General features: G+C 35.6%; 2 protein-coding genes across 11 annotated transcripts in view; one reads left to right on the plus strand and one right to left on the minus strand.

Moving 5' to 3' along the window:
• LOC131438937 (cytochrome b5 reductase 4) overlaps positions 1–19,641 on the minus strand; it is a 166,882-nt gene that overhangs the window by 113,909 nt on the left and 33,332 nt on the right. Inside the window, exons 1-2 of one of the 8 annotated variants that reach the window (XM_058609344.1) lie at positions 9,836–10,052; positions 418–1,033 (exon numbers count right to left, since the gene is read on the minus strand). In XM_058609344.1, coding sequence (XP_058465327.1) covers positions 418–697 — 280 coding nt within the window. In that variant the 5' untranslated portion in view covers positions 698–1,033; positions 9,836–10,052. The other 7 variants (XM_058609343.1, XM_058609342.1, XM_058609341.1 and 4 more) reach the window with 7 other exon arrangements.
• The window catches only part of LOC131438939 (fatty-acid amide hydrolase 2-B-like), a 28,052-nt gene continuing 24,358 nt past the window's right edge, over positions 15,948–19,641 (plus strand). The window contains exon 1 of one of the 3 annotated variants that reach the window (XM_058609352.1): positions 15,948–16,091. The gene's annotated coding sequence lies outside the window, so the exon portion shown is untranslated. Of the gene's footprint in view, positions 16,194–19,641 lie in introns of all 3 variants that reach the window. The other 2 variants (XM_058609351.1, XM_058609350.1) reach the window with 2 other exon arrangements.

The following is a 19,641-nucleotide window of genomic DNA, read 5'->3' on the forward strand; positions in this document are numbered from 1 at the left end:
AGCGCCACACCAAGAGGGAAATAATAAAGCGTAGTAATACGAACGAAATCACAGACTCTAGTGGCTCATACCGTAATTTATAGGACTTCGTGGTGCTTGGGAATTATTTTCATTATAGTGCGCCTAAGCTTTAGCACCAAAGCAGAATATGCGGAAAAAAGTTGCAGTTTCACCGGAATCGCCTACTTTCATGAAGTATAAAAACGCTTACTCCTCGGTCGCATTGCCTTGAATTGTTACAATGTCGAGAGAAGGAAGGGTAAGAATTAATGAGCCATTAAAACGTAAGAATCAGTTTGCTATTCCGCTGCTTAGTTTGAACATGATGTTATGTGAAGTGATTGAAATCAGTATAAATGTCATAATATACGCGATTCATCTGTGTAACTTAGAGAAACAAAGCAATAAATCACTTACCATCGTTGGCATCTGTTTCCATTTCCAAATTGGATTTGCTTTCACTGGTATTTTCCTCACTTTTCACATTCGATTGGCTTTTGGTATCAGCATTTCCTAGATTTTTTACTTCAATTCTTGACTTGCCAGCACTATATTTATCATACTTCTTACTTCCACTTCCCGTGTCCTGCTGTTCGAGTTTATTCCGGTTGTACTGATCCGAGTCACGGTCGTCTGCCTCCGCATTGTTAACGGCATTCTTCCGTTTGAAAATTTTCATCCAACCACAAAAGCTCATACCGAAGCTTCCGTCGATCGTCTTCGGTAGTTTGCCTCACACTCAACATAGGACAGATGGATGGAATCGGCAGGAACCGGTCAAACAGCTTACACCATCCGTATCGGAGTGACAAGAGTACATCTCGATATAGCTTATTCTACTGCCCCACAGGGAAATCGGAAATTATCGATTTTCTGCTATGCTCAACAGATTACGGGATCACAGATAGGACATACTGCTTCGGGAATTTGTCACTCGTTCCGTTCAGGAAATTATTTACTTTGCTAACTCATCGAACACTAGGCAGTAACAAAATGGTTTTACATTTCAACGTTGATCCTGGTATCGAGCTATCTAAATTGTTTGATTAAACGTATTACATCTATTACATCTTACATCTATATTTCAGTATTCTGACAGAGATAGACTTCGTAAACTATTTTCTCAGGCATCAATTTAAGCATACCATTCGGGTCTGGTCCGGTTAACACTGCTTGAATAGCAAATGCAGATATGCAAACTAGGCTTCAGATAAGTCCCACCGAACATTCTAGGAAGTGGCAGAATATTCCAATTAGATGTGGTTAAATTATATTTGAATTAACTATCCAGAAATGTTGATACGTGATTAAATTGTGAAAGTTATTCACTTATCAATTATGCTTCCTACATTATCAAAAAATTGTTTATCATATAACGAGGCGTGTTCGAAAAGTAAAAGCTGTTTTGTCATATTAAATTATCGCTGCCTATAGTTTTTATAGGCACATTTAGTTTCCTACCAATCTACTTCAATTTTCCAAACAATCGTCGTTCACTTCCGTACATACCTTACGATAAAAAAAGAACCGGAATTTTCATTTTAAAATTCCCGCGCTTGTCCAATCGGTAAACTTTTATTCTTTCAACGTTGGCAACACTTTTATACACATTCTGTCAAATTTTGACACATATCGTACGATTAATTTTGGTTTGGCGTCTATACAAAGAGTTGAAAAATTTTCGTGTGACGATTTTTATAATGGATGAAAATTAAGGTACTGCACAGTTGGGAAAGAAACCAGTAAAATTCTATTGTATCAGCTGTAACAAAAGACATCCATCCATCCATCAGGAACAATAGCATCCCATGTGTGATTTGAAAATTATGAAACTAGAAAATCAATTAAACAAAAAACAAAAATGACTGGAAACGAATGGGACCAAGCATCATTAGATCACAACGAGCGTCCGTGTATCCCTTGAACCACTGAAGCACATATCTGCTGATCAGATAAATGGGACATAGAAAGTTCATACAGTCGTCCTAGTTATCCGTGAGGAAGTTGCAAGTGAAAATTACGTGGCAAGCATGTAACTCTCAATCAGTTATGGCGTCACATACAGTTGATAGACTGCAAAATGAGTTTTGTTGTGAACTTTACTATGGGGCCTATCTAACGTATCAACATAATTTTTGATACATGTCATCGGCAATATAATCATCCATTTATGATAACATTTTCAGTTGTATGTTATAATCACGACGGGTATAGCGTGATGTTGTTGACTGTTGACTGACTGAGTTGACTGAGCAGGAAGAAAAGCAAGTGCATCATTCCGGTTGGTTCAGGTCCAGAGCTCAGTTCCAGTATCAATTTGCATTAAATTAGAGGAAATTTTACGGATGATACTGAATAAAGAAGTTTTTTAAAATCGGGGATAAATAAACGATAGAATCAAAGTTTTTCAAAGTGTATGTCTTTCTTTTGACGTGAATACGTCTTACTTTACTATGAGGTGCCATTTCAAAATTTACCCTTTGAGAGAGTGATACATTTTTGATCGTGAATATCTATTATTGTATTTAACGTATTAACATTATTTTTGCCTTTCTCATATAGAAAGGTTATGCAATCACTGTGAAAACCGACTTTTGAACCGAGGCCCGGAGGGCCTAGTGTCATATACCATTCGACTCAGTTCGTCGAGTACGCAAAATGTCTGTGTGTGTGTATGTGTGTGTGTGTATGTGTGTGTGTGTATGTGCGTATGTGTGTATGTAACGTTTTTTTGCACTAACTTTTCTCGGAGATGGCTGAACCGATTTTCACAAACTTAGATTCAAATGAAAGGTCTTGTGGTCCCATACAAAATTCCTGAATATTATTAGAACCCGACTTCCGGTTCGGGAATTATGGGGTAAAATGAGCAAAAAATTGTGAAAATAAGTGCACTAACTTTTCTCAGAGATGGATGAACCGATTTTCAGAAACTTGGGTTCAAACGAAAGGTCTTGTAGTCCCATACGAAATTCCTGAATATTATTTGAATCCGAGTTCCGGTTCCGGAGTTATGGGGTAAAATGCACAAAAAAAATGAAATTATGTTTTCTAGCTTTTCTCATAGATGGCGCGACCGATTTCCATAAACTTAGGTTCAAATGAAAGGTCCTGTGGTCCCATACGTAATTCCTGAATTTCATCTGGATCCGACTTCCGGATCCGGAAATATAGGGTAAAGTGTGTTAAAAATTGTATACCATCACTGAAAAGGACGAAAACCGTAAAAAGTTTTCTAAATCGACCTCAAATCTTCTCCAATTCATAGTTTTTTATCAGCAGACGGTCAAACAAACCGATTTCGGTTATTGTTTTAAGGAATCGAAGAAAATTATTTTGAAGAATACCACAGTATTATATATGATAGTATGATTGATATGAGAAAGGCATCATTACACCACTAGGTGCACAGCAAAAAATTATGAAATTTACAGCAGACACAAATCCACATATGACACAATTCATAACAACGTAATCCGTAAAACGAATGAATTTTACAAGAATGATATAAATATACGTCAAACATGATCGGCCTTTCAAACAAACATGTAAATTTACATGTTTTAGAATTTAAAAATATGTCAGAATGCATTAAATTTAAGTTAGATTTACTGTAAAATTGAGTCTTTTTTGACGCTCATATATGTCGGTCTCAGAAGACGTAAATTTACACGATTATTTCTAGGTGTGTGGATTAAAACAGGTTTTTCTACATGCTATCAGAACTATGATTAGCAATTTTTGATAAAATTCTCGACTGTGTGACATAACCACAAATAATTCAGAATTAAACTTTTCCTAAATGTATGATATCAGTAGTAAGCGACATTTCATTTCTGCGTTACCTACTCGGTAGGAATAGAAGGTTAGTCCTTGATATATTTCGTTCGTTCTAGTCTGCGCAGTTGACTTGAGCAACATTAATACTGTCTCAGGAGCGACTAAATTGTCATTTAGCGATTTTATGCTGTCACGATCAGGCATTTGTCCCTACTTCATGGTTACCGGGGATGTGAGACTGAATCATTAAAAAGAACTGCGCTTATATTTCAAGGATAGTAAAAACTTACCACAAACTTTAATTATTGTCTCAACGGCGATAAACATTTTCCATCTAGTATTTCAAATCGTATCCCAAAATTTATAATATAACAAGTTTGCGAGTTTACGATTGAATTGAAATCAATGCTTAAGGGATGGAAAACTTGGAATTGACTCCAGAATTGAGTTCAGTTTAATAATTTAATTTCATAATTTTCTTCAATTAGGTTCGAATTTAAGTTCAGAACTAAGCTCTAGAACATCTGGATTCTAAAAATGACAATAGTTCAAGGGGAGAGTCGCTTAACACGAACTATATTGTGCCTCTAAAAAAACACGTGATATACTGTGAGTCTAAGTGTGCCACGCTGTTCCCCATGAAACAGTTACTTGTCAAAACTGAGCCCTTTGTGTGCCGCAACTGTGCAACTGTATGAAAACGAAAGTGCCAATATTGATAAATGCGCCAACGCATTGTGTTAATGTGTGATTGGCACATTGTTCTAAGCGTCCTCCCCTTGCAATAGTTCCATAATTCTAGAAGTAAATTCATGGACTAAATTCTGGATTCCGAACCAAAGTTTCACAACTGTATGCTGAGTCTGTTCCATAGTTAAATTCAGTTTCTGTTCTTGAATCCTGGTCCAGATGAATAAATGATGATAAAAAGCACTTAAAAGTTGTAAACATCGGATAAATTCCGCAAATCGGTTCTGTTTAGAACCATTGAAACATTCCCAAAGAATTATTCAGAGTAAATCTACAAAAAAACGTGCTTAATCCACCTAGCAGTGAGATGAATCTTTTTATCAATGAATTGCAAAAGTTTTGAGTCCAACTTTGAAGCTTTTTTGGGATGGTAATCTTCTGTATTGGTTTGAATTTTAAAAACTTATCACTCTGTAATTCCAGAATCGGAAGTCAGAATTGGATAAAATTCATGGGACCATAAATTCTTTAATTTGAATTTTTGCTTTTGAAATTAGATTTGGCCTTTTTTGAGAAAACGATTGAACTACCACTAAAACTGAAATTAGGTTATCGACTATCTAAATCTGCAAACCCGATAAACCTGATTAATTTATGTGAAATAGACATTTTTATACTAATCACCCTGTATCCCCCAACCGGAAGTTGGATCTGACTAAAAAGCAAGATGTTTTATAGGATCTTAAGAGTTTTCATTTGAATCTTAGATGGTTCATAGATTTCATTTGAATCTTAGATCGGTTCAGCCACCTACGAGAAAAATGAGATGCATTATTTTAATTTTGTTTCACATATAATCCTGTGGTTCCGCAATCAGAAGTCGGATACAAACATAATTCAGGAACCTTGTTTGGGAGTGTACGACTTTTCATATTAATCTGAGTTTGTAGAAAACGGTTCAACCATCTCCGAGAAAATTGACTGAAATTTTTTGTTACACACGTATTTTCTGATCTCGACGAACTGATTCGAATGGTATATGGATATTATGTTCTTCTAGCATTTATTGCTTTAAGTAGTTCAAATAAATATAATTGTGGAATTACTTTTAACTTGGAAATGCTGCCATCATCTGTTTTACATGTCAACGATTATGTTGCCAAAAACGAACCATGCTAAATCGGTCCGATTCAAAAAGTCATGAAGAAAGATGCTGTACACAGTCTGCTAGGTACTTAGAAACAATTGTATGTTACAGTATAAAAAAATCGTGTTTCACGTTGCTTCCAAGCATTGCATTGTCATACAGCGCTCAAAACTCTTACTGCTGGAATAGAGGCTTACACAAAAATATCGATATTTCTGTTAAAAATGGATGGATTTTAACAATCTATGGCTTGTTGGATAGCTATTACCGTGCGGAATATAAGTCTAAAAACATAGTCTGTTTTCAAGGACAATTGTGACAGATATTGTGAAAAACTGAAAGTTTTGACATAAAACATGTAACATATGGATCAATAAGTCCCGAGACTAACAATGGAAACAACATTTTTTTTGCAAAATTTTTTTTTATTCATAAACATAATCACCTTTTAGGGTGATACAATGGTTCCTACGTTTTTCCATATTTTCAATACCATGTTTATAAAAGAATTTATCTTTCGCTTCAAAATAAGCTTCAGTTTCAGCGATAACCGATAACACACATACAGAGACACACAGACGGACATTTGCTCAGTTCGTCGAGCAGAATCGATTGGTATATGACACTCGGCCCTCCGGGCCTCGGAGAATTTTTCTAAAGTTTGAGCGAATGCTATACCTATTTTTTATATTTATAAAAAAGGTAAAAACTACTACGATATTGTTTGTTGTATATTTTACTCTCATTTTTTCAGTGTTATTAAATTGTAGTTGTAGAATATGTTGGTTGTCAATTTGCATTGATTTCGAAATGAAATGCAGAGGCGCTGCTCGCGCGGTAAATTAGTTCATGCTTTGAACCATTTCTGATGAAAAGGGGCAAAGTCTTTTGGAAATCATAGCAGAAGTTAAAGAAAAAGTTTTTACATTGGGGTGGTAATTTCAATCGTAATTCATTGTGCGAAAACTATTCAGAATGGAGCATTATACTTGGTTCAAAACCATTTTTTGAAGTAGCCAAATGGTACTCGATCGCTAAACATTATAGTACTTTGGATACAAATGTGACACTGGTTTCTGTTTAAAAAAAATTCGTTTGTAAAGAACTAACCTAACCATATATTCCACATTTCGGAAGAAGCTCAATGCTTAATCGTAGTTAACACTAGAAAATGTAGTAGCAATCACTTTCAAATCGATTTGCTTCTCCTCCGAGTTTACTTTTATTGCTGATATCTATTTGTATTATTGAACAAACGGAAACATCGTGACAAATTACTGTCATAAAAATTTTCGGAAGAATCCTCCTTTTTTTTGGTTTTGGATCACACAATCAACAATTATCTATATTAGGAAGTGTGAAAGAATCATGTCAGATTTATTTGTATTCACCCAACCGCCTTTTTCATTAGGATAGTTTCTGACGCAAACTGGGACTGACTTTCAACACACATTCATTCCGAGTGATTTGGTTAGTTCAATAAAGCCGAGCTACACCGCTCATGCTTCCGTAGCCGACAACATCCTTGAAACCGAAAGTATCAGTATTCAGAAAAAAAGTGAAATGAATAGAAATTTTTGGGTTGCGTCTGTTATACGATTATCACCCTTCTCTCTGAATAGCGACGTTTTGATTTTTCGATTCGATCTTCCTAGTTACCTTTGAAGTGATAGCTAATTGATCTTTGACCTTGATTCCCTAAGCAATGGTAGCCTTCAAACGAGCCTAAGCTCGTTACAATTAGGTCAGCCTTATCCGAAGAAATTGAGCGGAGAGGAAAATCTTTGAAAGGTACACACGGCCTTTCGATCACTTGGTGGAGTGCGTAGTATAGCCGCTCGCTTTCAACTTTAAGAAGTTCGACCGGGAGCCCGCCCTTTCCAGCGTTCTTTCCATTTTTAAGCTGTCTAACCGCTTTCCGTGTTTCGTCTAGCGTGGGTCAACAGATTTCCGTCTTGGCCGTTGATCATAACTGGTACGGATGTACCCATTCTACTCATGCTGTTGACCGTCTTATAAAACCTCCGAGCGTCGTTCCTAGAAAAAGAGTTCTCCGCCTCTGCAAGCTTCTCTCATTGTGCTAAGGTTTCTTACGCCGGTGCATTTTTTCAGTTGCACATCGATGACATTGAAAAAATGTCGTCATCAAATATCAAAACATTGTCGATTTGGGAGCATGTTCCACTATTTGGGTGTTTCCAGGTGTGTTCACGGATATCCATACGCGCAAAATAGATGCTACAGATCGCCATTCCTCTGGCTGCGGTGAGATTTATAAACCAAAAGTTGTTGTCGTTGGCAGATGAGTGGAGACTCTTCCTACCAATAGCTGGGCGAAAGAATTCTTTCCTTCCGACCTGGGGGCACTCATCGTAGGTCTGCTCTAGACGCTCATAGAATTCGACTTTCACATAATCGGGTTTGTTGTTGGTTGGTGACAAGTAATAGAACAGTTCTTAAATTGTTTTAATACGATTTGTTAAAACCTTTTGACCAGACTACCAACTTAGCAAGATTTTGGCCTTATTATTGGTTTTGAATTGCATTGCAACTCACTAAAAACCAAATAATTAATGCTAGAATGAAACATTGTATACACTCTCAATATGACTTTAACATTGTTGTCAATTCAATTATTTCACGAACCTAGTATTGTGTCTGCCAGCGATGTCAGAATTTTTGTTATGTTTATCTCATTGCCAGATCTACGACTTTTCTTCCCGCTGATATCTGGTTGTAAGATCACCAGGATTTCCTACTTTTTTGGCTAAGGCTGTTTACAAATTTCATGGCTGCCATTTTGATGTTATACCGTAGTATTTATTGACATCAAACAAACTTCGAAATACGAAAAGGTAGAAATATGAATGACTTCTATTTACCATTTTCAAAACGCCTCTACAATCTTTGACGCAACGAAGCTGATTTATACCAAAATGACGATTATTCACAAACATTATTTTTCCACAAATTTTCACGAAACCCGAAATTTATAATTCTTATTTTTTCTACATACCAAGAAGAATTAAATTTTACCGACGAGAATACAAAAAGTATTTATTTATATTGAAAATGTTACTTAGAATCCCATAATGTTTTCTGTAAAATGTTGCAAATTTGTACTTCATCCGTCTTGAAAATACCAAAAAAAATCAAGAACCGGTTTACTTTGAATCACAGACGCATTGCAGGAAAAAAATCAGAAGTAGCATGTAGACAAACGGAGGAAATGGTTAAGGATAATTTCTACAGAAACTCTCGACGCGTGAGGTTGGCGAGAAGCTCGGTATTTTGTGATGAAGCAATAACTCAGCAAGAGCAAGGAGAAAGTAATAGATGCGAATTAAATGCATAGGAAGTGGGTTAAAAAATAGCAAAAAATTCCAGACACCACTGTACAAGTTCTTATGGATGGCGTGAAGCGAAAGAGTGGAACCTTTCCCTAAGCATTTTGAATCAACAATTGTTTCAATGTATGTAAACTGAATCTGATACATGCTTTAAATTTCCCGGCAAATTAGGTTGTATTTTGAAAGATACATGAAATTTTATAGTAAAGAAAGTGTGTTGCAAGAATTTTGTGTTCGCCCTTCATGGTAATTATTCAAGATCGGTATAGGCGAAAACGAAAACATCCATTGGAATTGCCAACAAACTTCAAAGGCTTGATTATTTATCAAGCCGAAATTTCGTATGTTACTGAAGCACCCAACCCTCAACACGCAACAAGGCCGATTCATGTGAAATTATTCAAGCACCGATAAGCTTTCCACTGTATGTCAATCATGTTCAAGAAATAATGCGTCATATGAGCGCATGCCATCATAACGAGTGAAACATAATGCAAAAAATATGAAGAAATCTAATATTAGCAATAATATTGAGTTGAGTGCTTCTGTTTGTGGAATTACGGAATTAATTATCTTTACCACAACGTTAATTAACATAATATTCAACAAATTGATCTCAATCTGGCCGTTTAAGGGTTATAAATTGCTCTCACGTCGTTGTGGCGCTGAAGAAAAATCCGAACATGCTAGGGCCACAACAGCTCCAAATAAAATAAAAACAAAAACTACATCGCACATGTCTCTCGGGAAAATCCTCTCAGTCGCTGCAGCTGCAAACTTCGGCTGCATCCGAGAGACCGTAGCAACGCATCTCCGGATAGTGCATTGCGAAGTAATCAAACTAATAACTATGTTTGTAAGCACACACTTCGCGTGAAAATTCTAATGAGTTCTGAGCGAGTTGGACATCCAGCAGCACTAATCACTCAACCGTTCGCGTTTCACTTGTCGTCACGTCGACAGGTTCAGCATTGATAGAAATCAGACAGACGAAACCGAAATGCGAAAAACACGCGTCGATCCATCGCTACATCTGATAGCTTAGAGGATACCGTCTATGGGATAGGTCCGAACTCCAGCTAGCACGAACTTGAACTGAGCGGTGAAAATTCGTATCCTGCTGTATTTTATAGGTTGATTCACAGAAAATCTTGCTCTCGTTTCGTTTCTTTCTCTCAACGAAAAAGGCCAACGGTTATCACGGAAAAGCGTCTCCGGGAGTTCAACAGAAAGTGATGGGAAAACCAAGAATATTTATCAATGAAAAGCTTCAAACAAGGCCTTGACGTTCGTTCTTCGAATCGGCGAAACCGTGCAGTTGCATAATCGTACGGCATTGATTGATTCCCGATTAGTGATGAATAACGGTTTCATACTATGATACTAAAAGAGTCATGTTTCAATGACTCCAAATTATAAAAAAAAACTATATCAAATGTTTTGATTAAGGACAAAGCGAGGGTGACTCGAAAAGTTTTGAGATATGGTAACACTTATTTCAATACGTCGAAGTAAAAGATTATTAATGATACTTTTGAGTAGATCTTCGTCATTTTTGAAAAGAGAAGTAGTGAAATGTAAAATTTGTTTTTGACTAGGCTACTCTCGAAGTGTATTGGTCATTTTACCGCTTTTTCCATCAGATAAAATTTTAATGATGTATGTGAACTACATTGATCCCTGCATGCTGATTAATTCCGACGCCGACCACGTCCGAAAGCAGTTCAACTTGAGAAGGAAGGAAGGATTGTTAGTTCAATGCACGTTACTACTAGAAACCGAGAAATCTTCTACATATCCTCATGCATCACATGAAGGAGCTGTTTGTTAGTAAATGTTCGAATAAACTATCATGAGTTTATTGCTCTGGGTAGCCGGTTACCAAGAATACCTTGCAATTTTATCGTGTTTTAATTGCATTAATATGTGCTTCCAACTAAAATACGAAATTCCCTCCGAAATTCTGACGGTTCGCTATCAATTCATACATGTGTGTCGATATCTACTCCCTAACCAGAATAATATACTAAATAGATGCTCCTCGCAGTCTAAACTGTATTTACATACGTCCTAGTTAAGCACGGTCGCAAAAAATATCTGCACGGTTATAAACTTCACGAGCGCGTCTTATGTATAGCGTTTAACCCGAAGAAAAATAGATGTATTGATCAAACGTTCCCCGAATCAGAGTTGCGAACGGTACTGGAGAATGACACGAAACAGCAGACAGTCGAACCGCACAAATGGTAGCTGTCGCCGAATGAACTTTGCCGTGACTGCAGCGGATAAAAATGTCATAGATCTCATGACATTTTCTCTCGTGGATGTACCTGTATGCTCTCATCGGTAGCTGTTTTACTCTCTTCAATCAGAGAACGGCTTACCACAAAGAACAGTTTCTCCAACCCTGGGCCCGAATAATCGACGGAGTTTAGTCTAGCTCGATTTTTAGTACGGAGAAATATAATAAGACATTAAAAATAAAAGAAAGTGAAATATCCCAAAGGAACGATATCTAACCAATATCCTGTTTCTCCTATTCGCATTGCTGTAAACAACGCGAGATGACACATCACTGCTGGAAAAATAAAATAACACTCACGGATGGGTTTGCTGCAAATCAGCTTTAGATTTTCAGCTTGGATCACACAATTGACTCGTAAATTTTCACAAAAGCGAAGTCTTGGCATTACATTCCTTTTGTGGAATTTGGCCTTTTTGTTTCAACAGAGTTCGCAGCCGATTTTTAGTGTACAGAATCATTGCATGGCTAGTGCTATGGATCCTACTGACACTAAGAATCCTTCCAGGTCGGGGCTCGAACATACGACAACTGGCTTGTAAGACCAGTGCCTTATACATTGAACCGCCAACCCGGAAATTTTCACACATTTCACATAAATCTGATAACACCAACAATAATATGCAGATAGCGCTTCGATCGGTTGACATAATTAAATTTTGGGTGGTCAATTTGCAACACCGTCACTTGAACATTTTTTAGCTTCGCGAGTCAGCATTATTCTATGAATAACAATTTTAATACTTTTCACTAATCAACACACACTTGCCACACCTGCACTATCACTCAAAACAACATTCTGCAACATCAGAAATAATGAAACTTAAAAAAATTAATATATCATAACTCAAACTGTTAACTAGCTTCTAGAAAAAGATGACTCCGTAGGTAAACAATTGGAGTAAGTGCAAAAAATAAGTGTTGAGGGTGTATAAAAAAGAAGTGTGCTCTTTTCTAGTACTATCAATGCCAAAAGAAGATATGCGAGTATAATAAGGATAAGCCTGAATGTAATAAAGAAAATAGAGGTTCAAGAAAACAATTCTGAATAAAATGAACAAGAAATAAATTTAAATGAAATGAATAATGAATTTTGGATGAATCTTAATAAAGCAGTTCCAGAAAATCCTGACAAAGGTTAGAAAGTTCGAGTCCTTTCTCAGAGAAAAACTTTTTCTATCTTTCCTATTCTAACTCATCATCCTACGTTTTCTGTTGGGCACTGATCAATAATTAAGTGTCTCACGTTTAAATGATATGAATCTTTAAAAGTTGTGGAAGGGCTGCGGGTTTTTTAAGTCCACAACCCTTTCAGTAAACTTTACGCCAAAACAATCTTCTGGAATTCTGGTCAATGTTTTTTGACGTCTGAAGACCTTTGAAGATACCTTCTCCGGAGTGGGAAAGGCTAGTGATCCTACAACCAGAGATCGGTGGAAAGAAAAATTGTAGATCTGGCAACAAGATAAACATAACTGCGAGTAACTTTTTGAATGTTCGGGTCAAACGATATGAAAAATGATCGGGTTTGCTTGAAATGTGTCACACTTGTAGCAAAAATGCTAAAATTCAGTAGAAAACAGTATAAAGCATTTTTAAATTATTTCATGCTTCATTCCAATATCATACACTTCAATAAATCGTTGCGTGAAACCCAAGTTTAGTTAAATATATAATCCTTCTGCAAAAACCAAAACAATGAAAAAGAATGGCAAAACAAAAAATTGATATTACTAAAAAATTGATATTATTACTTGTTTACTCAGTTCACACTAAGATTTAATTCCTTTGTTCGGTAATATTTTTGACGAGAAATTTCGGTAATCTATAGAAATGACCGATATTTCGGTACATGAGTTTTCTTTTACAATAATTATGCAAATTTTTACTGGACGATCAGTCTTACGTAAATTTTCATTACAAAATTTTGTAAATAGATATACAATACATACGGTAAATCTGAATAGTCGCCGAGTACGGTAAAAACCATACTGTCCGTATGGTAAAATTATCTTGAAATAACCGAACTTCTGTGAAAACTGATTGTCATGAAACAAACTGTCAAACAGTTTTAGTAAGTGTCTTTTTATTAACCAAACGAAAAAAAATCTTGAAGAGTTCATCGAATGGATTGAGGTACAGGTGCAAAAGTTTTTAAAACAATAGAACCACTAAAAGCTTTTTGTTTACTTATAGGCAGAAAATAATTTTGTATCACTTGTCCACTTGCTGCCTACACAAATCGTTCCGTCAGCCGGAACATTTGATTTGATTTTTTGTGGAATAAAACCATAGCCACAACAGGTTGGAATTTCCTTCATTCGTTTTTGTGAATTTGTGTTGTTTTTTTAAAATCCGAAAATCCAGAATTTTAACCAAAGGAAAACAAACAAATAAAAAATTACCGAACAATCAGTTGGATCCAATTGGTTTACGGTAGTTGTTTGACAGTTCAGCAATTACCGAACGATCGGTAATCAATTTAATTACCGAACTGATTAGCGAAGGTTCAGCTGTTGAAAATTCGGTAAAAAATTACCGAATTCTGCGAAATTTTCGAAGTGTGTACCCTTTACCGCACTTTCCCACAAATTATCGATCAGAATATCATCACTACGATAAGGAAATTAAGATTTTACTCGATTTGAAATGCTCGCAAGTTTGTTTACCATACTCTGAGCGCACTGATTGCCCACCAAATGACCCAGATGTTGGCTAGCGCCTTATCCTTGTCACCGGGTTGAGAAAACATGTAAACATCGGCCAGAGAATGTTGCCAGATTACCGGTTCTGTCTACCGGATTGTTGCCATACAAAACTGGGAAACTCGTTTGGAAACATGCCCACAATCTATTTTTCTTGGCACTCGAACCAATTAGTTCTGATACCCACTGCCTGTGTTCATAGAAAAACTACTTAAAAATAGGTAGAAAATTGAAAATTCGATTACCCAAAATTTGGAGTCGTCGCTTTGAAGTTGTTTTTGGGTAAGAGATATACAGTAAAGTTATTTTACATGTTTATCGCAACATTAATGTTGGGCAACTTTATTTTGAGAAATGCGATTTTTGTTGTATTTCTCTACAATTTTTTTACAATACGACCTACAATTTTAGGTTTACCCAGGCTGTATTTGCAATTGAGATAAGATCAGTTCAAATATTTTTTTGTAAGCACCAAATTTAATTTTTGATGTTTAGTAATTATTTTTGCGATTTTTAATTGTAAAACATTATTTTCACTGAACGATCTGTTAAATTTTTCCTTGTTCACAATCATCTGTCAATAAGTAACCGGAGCTTTGCAAAATCTAAAAAAATATTACCGAACATTGCTTTCTTTTCACTGACATGATCGATCAACTTTGAAATGTACCTTTTGCTAATTCAGTAAAAGTTTTGACAATTTTTAATGATTTTCAGTGAATCGATTGATAATAATAAAGAATTACAATGAACATTACTGACTGCATCGTATCTGCCAAATTGATTTATTTTTCAGAAGCGAAAAATCGAAGCAGAACTTTTTGGCCTGTTCGTTGAGCTCTTCCCTCTTTGTTTTTCTATGAGAAAATACATAGAACAAATCAAATGATTTTTCATAAGTCCGCCTCTTAAGCTGTACGTTTTAACCCAGTGTCCGGACTAGGCCCGGCTCTCCTACTCGACAAACTGATTCGAAAGGTGTATGACACTTGGCCGTCCGGGCCTAGTTCCAAAAATTTCACAATGATTACAGAACCTTTGTATATGAGAAAGGCAAAACACGAAAATAAATTAAATTTGATTGTATATTAATGGTAATGAATCATTTCAAGGTAATAATAATGATATTCATTGAACAATATGAAAATATGTATAAGTTTTCACTAACCTGTCGCTGATCCACTCAACTGTTTCGCGGATGGTTTTAGGTTGGAAACGGGGGTTTTGATGGGTGCTGTGGACATATTTTTCACGTCTTTGGTAGCCTTCGGTTCTTGCAGTTTACTCTCATGATTCATTTTGTCTAATTATAATCTAAGAGAAGGTAAAAAATTAAAGTTTAATTTATTTCAACGATAAATATTTTGTTCAAACTTATGTTAATTGAAATGGAAAAATTTAAAGTAGACATCAAGTGCCCAAACTCCACTATGGCACTCAAATCACTAAGTACGATTCAGACTGTCCGTCATTTTCCGTCACAGTCAAGCTCCGTCACCGTCACCGTCAAAATAAGTTGCATGCATTCTTATGGAGACATTCACACATAACGTCACCGTCATGGGGCGTCTTGACGGACGAAACATGTGAACGTTCTGGTAAAGAAAGTATGAAACTAATTTTGACGGATGCTGACGTTCCGGTGACGGTGACGGAAGGAGACGGATCGTCTGAATCGTACATTAGGCTCGCACTAAACTCAGCGAGAGAAATGCTGGTGGATTGCCCTCTCTCTCCCTCTATTATCTATTTCTCTGTTATGTTTCTGCTACTCGAATGCAACAGAGCAACGATTTGTGATGTAGCATCGCGTGATTACGTTTTCCATTTGACAACTCTGTCAGTGGATACCACAGTAGGGTTAGTGAGCACAAACACATTCATTTATTCATTCATTCTCAATCAGGTTTGTTTTTGTTGTATTATCGCTTGTGCCTTATATTTCACACAAAAAAAAACAGAAACGAATGCGCTGAAGATACACTTCGGCAAATTGTGAAGAAATGCTAATCATCGTTTCGTCGTCATTCGTTAGATTCGGACGTGTTTTTCGAGTGACTACTGACTAGTACGGTATTGTTTAAGTTCGCCGGGATATATTTCACAACAGCCGGTTTGTAAGCATCAGGTTGTAGTATTAAGTGCAGTTAAAAGGTGTGTAAATGATTTGTTAATACATTGGGAACCGATACGAGAGATACTACTGGTCTTGTTCACTGGTAAAAGTGCTAAAAATAATAATTTTATTGAACAAAACATGTAGGTCAAATTAGGCCAAATGGTGATAGAGAATGTTGATCTTTGTCGGATTTGTGAAGAATCGCTCATAAATTATACATTCAGTAAACACATTTTTCATACGTAAGATAGGAAAAATATGTTCATGGCACTGGTTTTTGCTAGTCTGTGCTTCTAGAAAAAGAAAAATGCGAATGTCGACATCATAAAAATGTAGTGCAGCTGCTCTGCTATCAACCAATACTCAGTTCTGAGTGAGCCACGGTAGTTGTGGAATACACAAAGAATTGAAAAATTACGGTGACAATTTACAACTTGTTACTTAGTCAGATTTGGAGTAATTTTACGTGGATAAAGTAAACAGACACAAGTTTCAAGGGTCAAGAAAAGACCTTGAATGAATGGGTCATCTGCCATTCTATCACGACTATAGGCGTGTAGTTCGGTGCAGTAAGGTAGTGTGATCGTGTTATATGCTTTGTTTTAAACTCTTGATGACAACGCTAATCATGTGAGTCATTCTCTTATTAGCGACGCTTATCATGATTTTTGAATAGCTTTCAATAGAAGTGATTTGAGTAGACAATTTTTAGTTTTCACTATAGCTAATATTCAAATTTAAATAATCTCACAAATTTAGTAACTGACAAACTTTAGATTTTAAAATTCTTCAACAAGCAAATTATTCAGTTTTGTTTTGTCGTGACAGTAAAGACAGTTGAATGAAGCATCGATTGTTCAGCTAAACACTTATTTCGCAATACCGAGTCGGTAAAGTGACTATCCTGTTTTTTTTTTTTTTTTTTTTTTTTTTTTAAATAACTATTTATTGGAATATGAGTTAAAATTAAATTATTAAGATTTAAATTGGGTGTTCAGCCACAAGTGGTGACTTTTCAGCCCTGTTATATATATATATATATATATATATATATATATATATATATATATATATATATATATATATATATATATATATATATGATTTGGTTATTACCATGAAGACATCATTTGCTTCCGCAATTCTGAGATTTTTGTGTAGGGAAAATTCTAAACCTACTTGTATTGTGTAATGGGGAAAAGGAACTTATATACTAACTTACTAACTAATACAGAGAGCGAATCGATTCAATTGAAGATTGCATCGATTTTTGTCGGAATTTGCTTATAATATTATGTGACATTACATCTAATGGTTCTATATTTGTGAGTCTGTGTAACTCATTTGTACTAAACCAGGGAGGACGCTTCAGAATCATTTTCAGAATTTTATTCTGAATCCTTTGAAGCGTTTTCTTCCTGGTGGAACAACAGCTTGACCAAATTGGTACCGCATAAAGCATGGCTGGTCTGAAAATTTGTTTATAAATTAACAATTTGTTTTTTAGACAGAGCTTAGAATTTCTGTTTATAAGAGGATATAAACATTTAATATATTTATTACACTTTGCCTGGATTCCTTCAATGTGATCCTTGAAAGTGAGTTTTTTGTCATACGTTAAACCTAAGTATTTAGCTTGATCAGACCATGTCAATTCCAAGCCATTCAATTTGAGAATGTGATTATTGTTTGGTTTAAGAAAAGAAGCTCTTGGCTTGTGAGGAAAGATAATTAATTGCGTTTTTGCTGCATTTGGTTTAATTTTCCATTTTGACAGATAATCACTGAAAATATTTAAACTTCTTTGTAGGCGACTGCAGATCACTCTTAGATTTCTACCTGTGGCTAACAGACTTGTGTCGTCACAGAATAGCGATTTCTGACAACCAACGGGTAGATTTGGAAGATCAGAAGTGAAAATATTATACAAGATTGGAGCTACACTCGAACCCTGTGGAACACCGGCTCGTACGGGTAGCAATTCAGATTTACAATTCTGATAGCTAACCTGAAGAGTACGATCAGTTAAATAATTTTGAACCATTTTGATCAAATAAATAGGAAACTGGAAATCAGACATTTTTGCTATTAAACCTTTGTGCCAAACACTGTCGAATGCTTTTTCTATGTCTAGAAGAGCAACTCCAGTGGATAACCCAGAAGATTTATTTGATTTTATCATGTTCGTTACTCTGACAAGTTGATGAGTAGTTGAATGTTCATGACGAAATCCAAACTGCTCTGGTAAAAAAATTGAATTCTCATTTATATGAGTCATCATTCTTAACAAGATAATTTTTTCAAAAAGTTTACTGATAGAAGAAAGTAAGCTAATTGGGCGATAACTTGATGTTTCTGCTGGGTTTTTATCAGGTTTTAGGATAGGAATTACTTTAGCGTTTTTCCATCTTTTTGGGAAGTAAGCTAATGAAAAACACTTGTTGAAAATTTTAACCAGGAGTCTCAAGGCAACATCGGGAAGATTTTTAATAAGAATATTAAAAATTCCATCATTACCAGGAGCCTTCATGTTTTTAAGTTTTCTAATAATTGATTTAATTTCATCAAAATTCGTCTCAATAATGTCATCGTGTGATAACACTTGGGTTGAAATATGATCATATTTCAGTGAGACTTCATTTTCAATAGGACTCACAACGTTCAAATTAAAATTGTGGACACTCTCGAACTGCTGAGCAAGTTTTTGAGCTTTTTCGCCATTTGTAAGAAGTATTTGATTTCCTTCCTTGAGAGCAGGAATAGGTTTCTGAGGTTTCTTAAGAACCTTAGAAAGTTTCCAGAAAGGTTTAGAATATGGTTTAATTTGTTCAACTTCTTTAGCGAAATTTTCATTTCGCAAAAGAGTAAATCTATGTTTAATTTCTTTTTGTAAATCCTTAACTATGTTTTTCATAGCAGGATCACGAGAACGTTGATATTGTCGTCGACGAACATTCTTCAACCGAATGAGCAGTTGAAGATTGTCATCGATGATAGGAGAATTTAATTTAGTTTGAGCTTTGGGAACTGAAAGATTTCTAGCTTCGATAATATAATGATTCAAATTATCAATTGCTGTGTCGATATCCGCAGAATTTTCTAAAATAGTTTCATGATCCACATGATTTTCAATGTGAGATCTGTAATCCAACCAATTTGCTCTATGATAGTTGAAAATAGAACTAATTGGATTAATTATAGCTTCGTTGGAAAGTCTGAATGTTACAGGAAGATGATCTGAGTCAAAATCAGCATGAGTAATCGGTTCACTACAAATGTGACTTTGATCTGTTAGAACCAGATCAATTGTAGACGGGTTTTTCACGGAAGAGAAACAAGTAGGATTACTGGGATGAAGAACTGTAAAGTAACCAGCTGAGAGTTGATTATGAAGTATTTTACCATTACTGTTATTTTGCCTACAATTCCACTGGACATGCTTAGCATTTAAGTCCCCTATTACGAAAAATTTCGATCGATATCTTGTAAGTTTTTGCAAATCGCCTTTAAAGAAATTTAATTGTTCGCCGGTGCATTGGAATGGCAAA

The sequence above is a fragment of the Malaya genurostris genome, chromosome 3 (genome assembly GCF_030247185.1).
Source record: "Malaya genurostris strain Urasoe2022 chromosome 3, Malgen_1.1, whole genome shotgun sequence".
In the NCBI taxonomy this organism is placed as follows: Eukaryota; Metazoa; Arthropoda; class Insecta; order Diptera; family Culicidae; genus Malaya; species Malaya genurostris.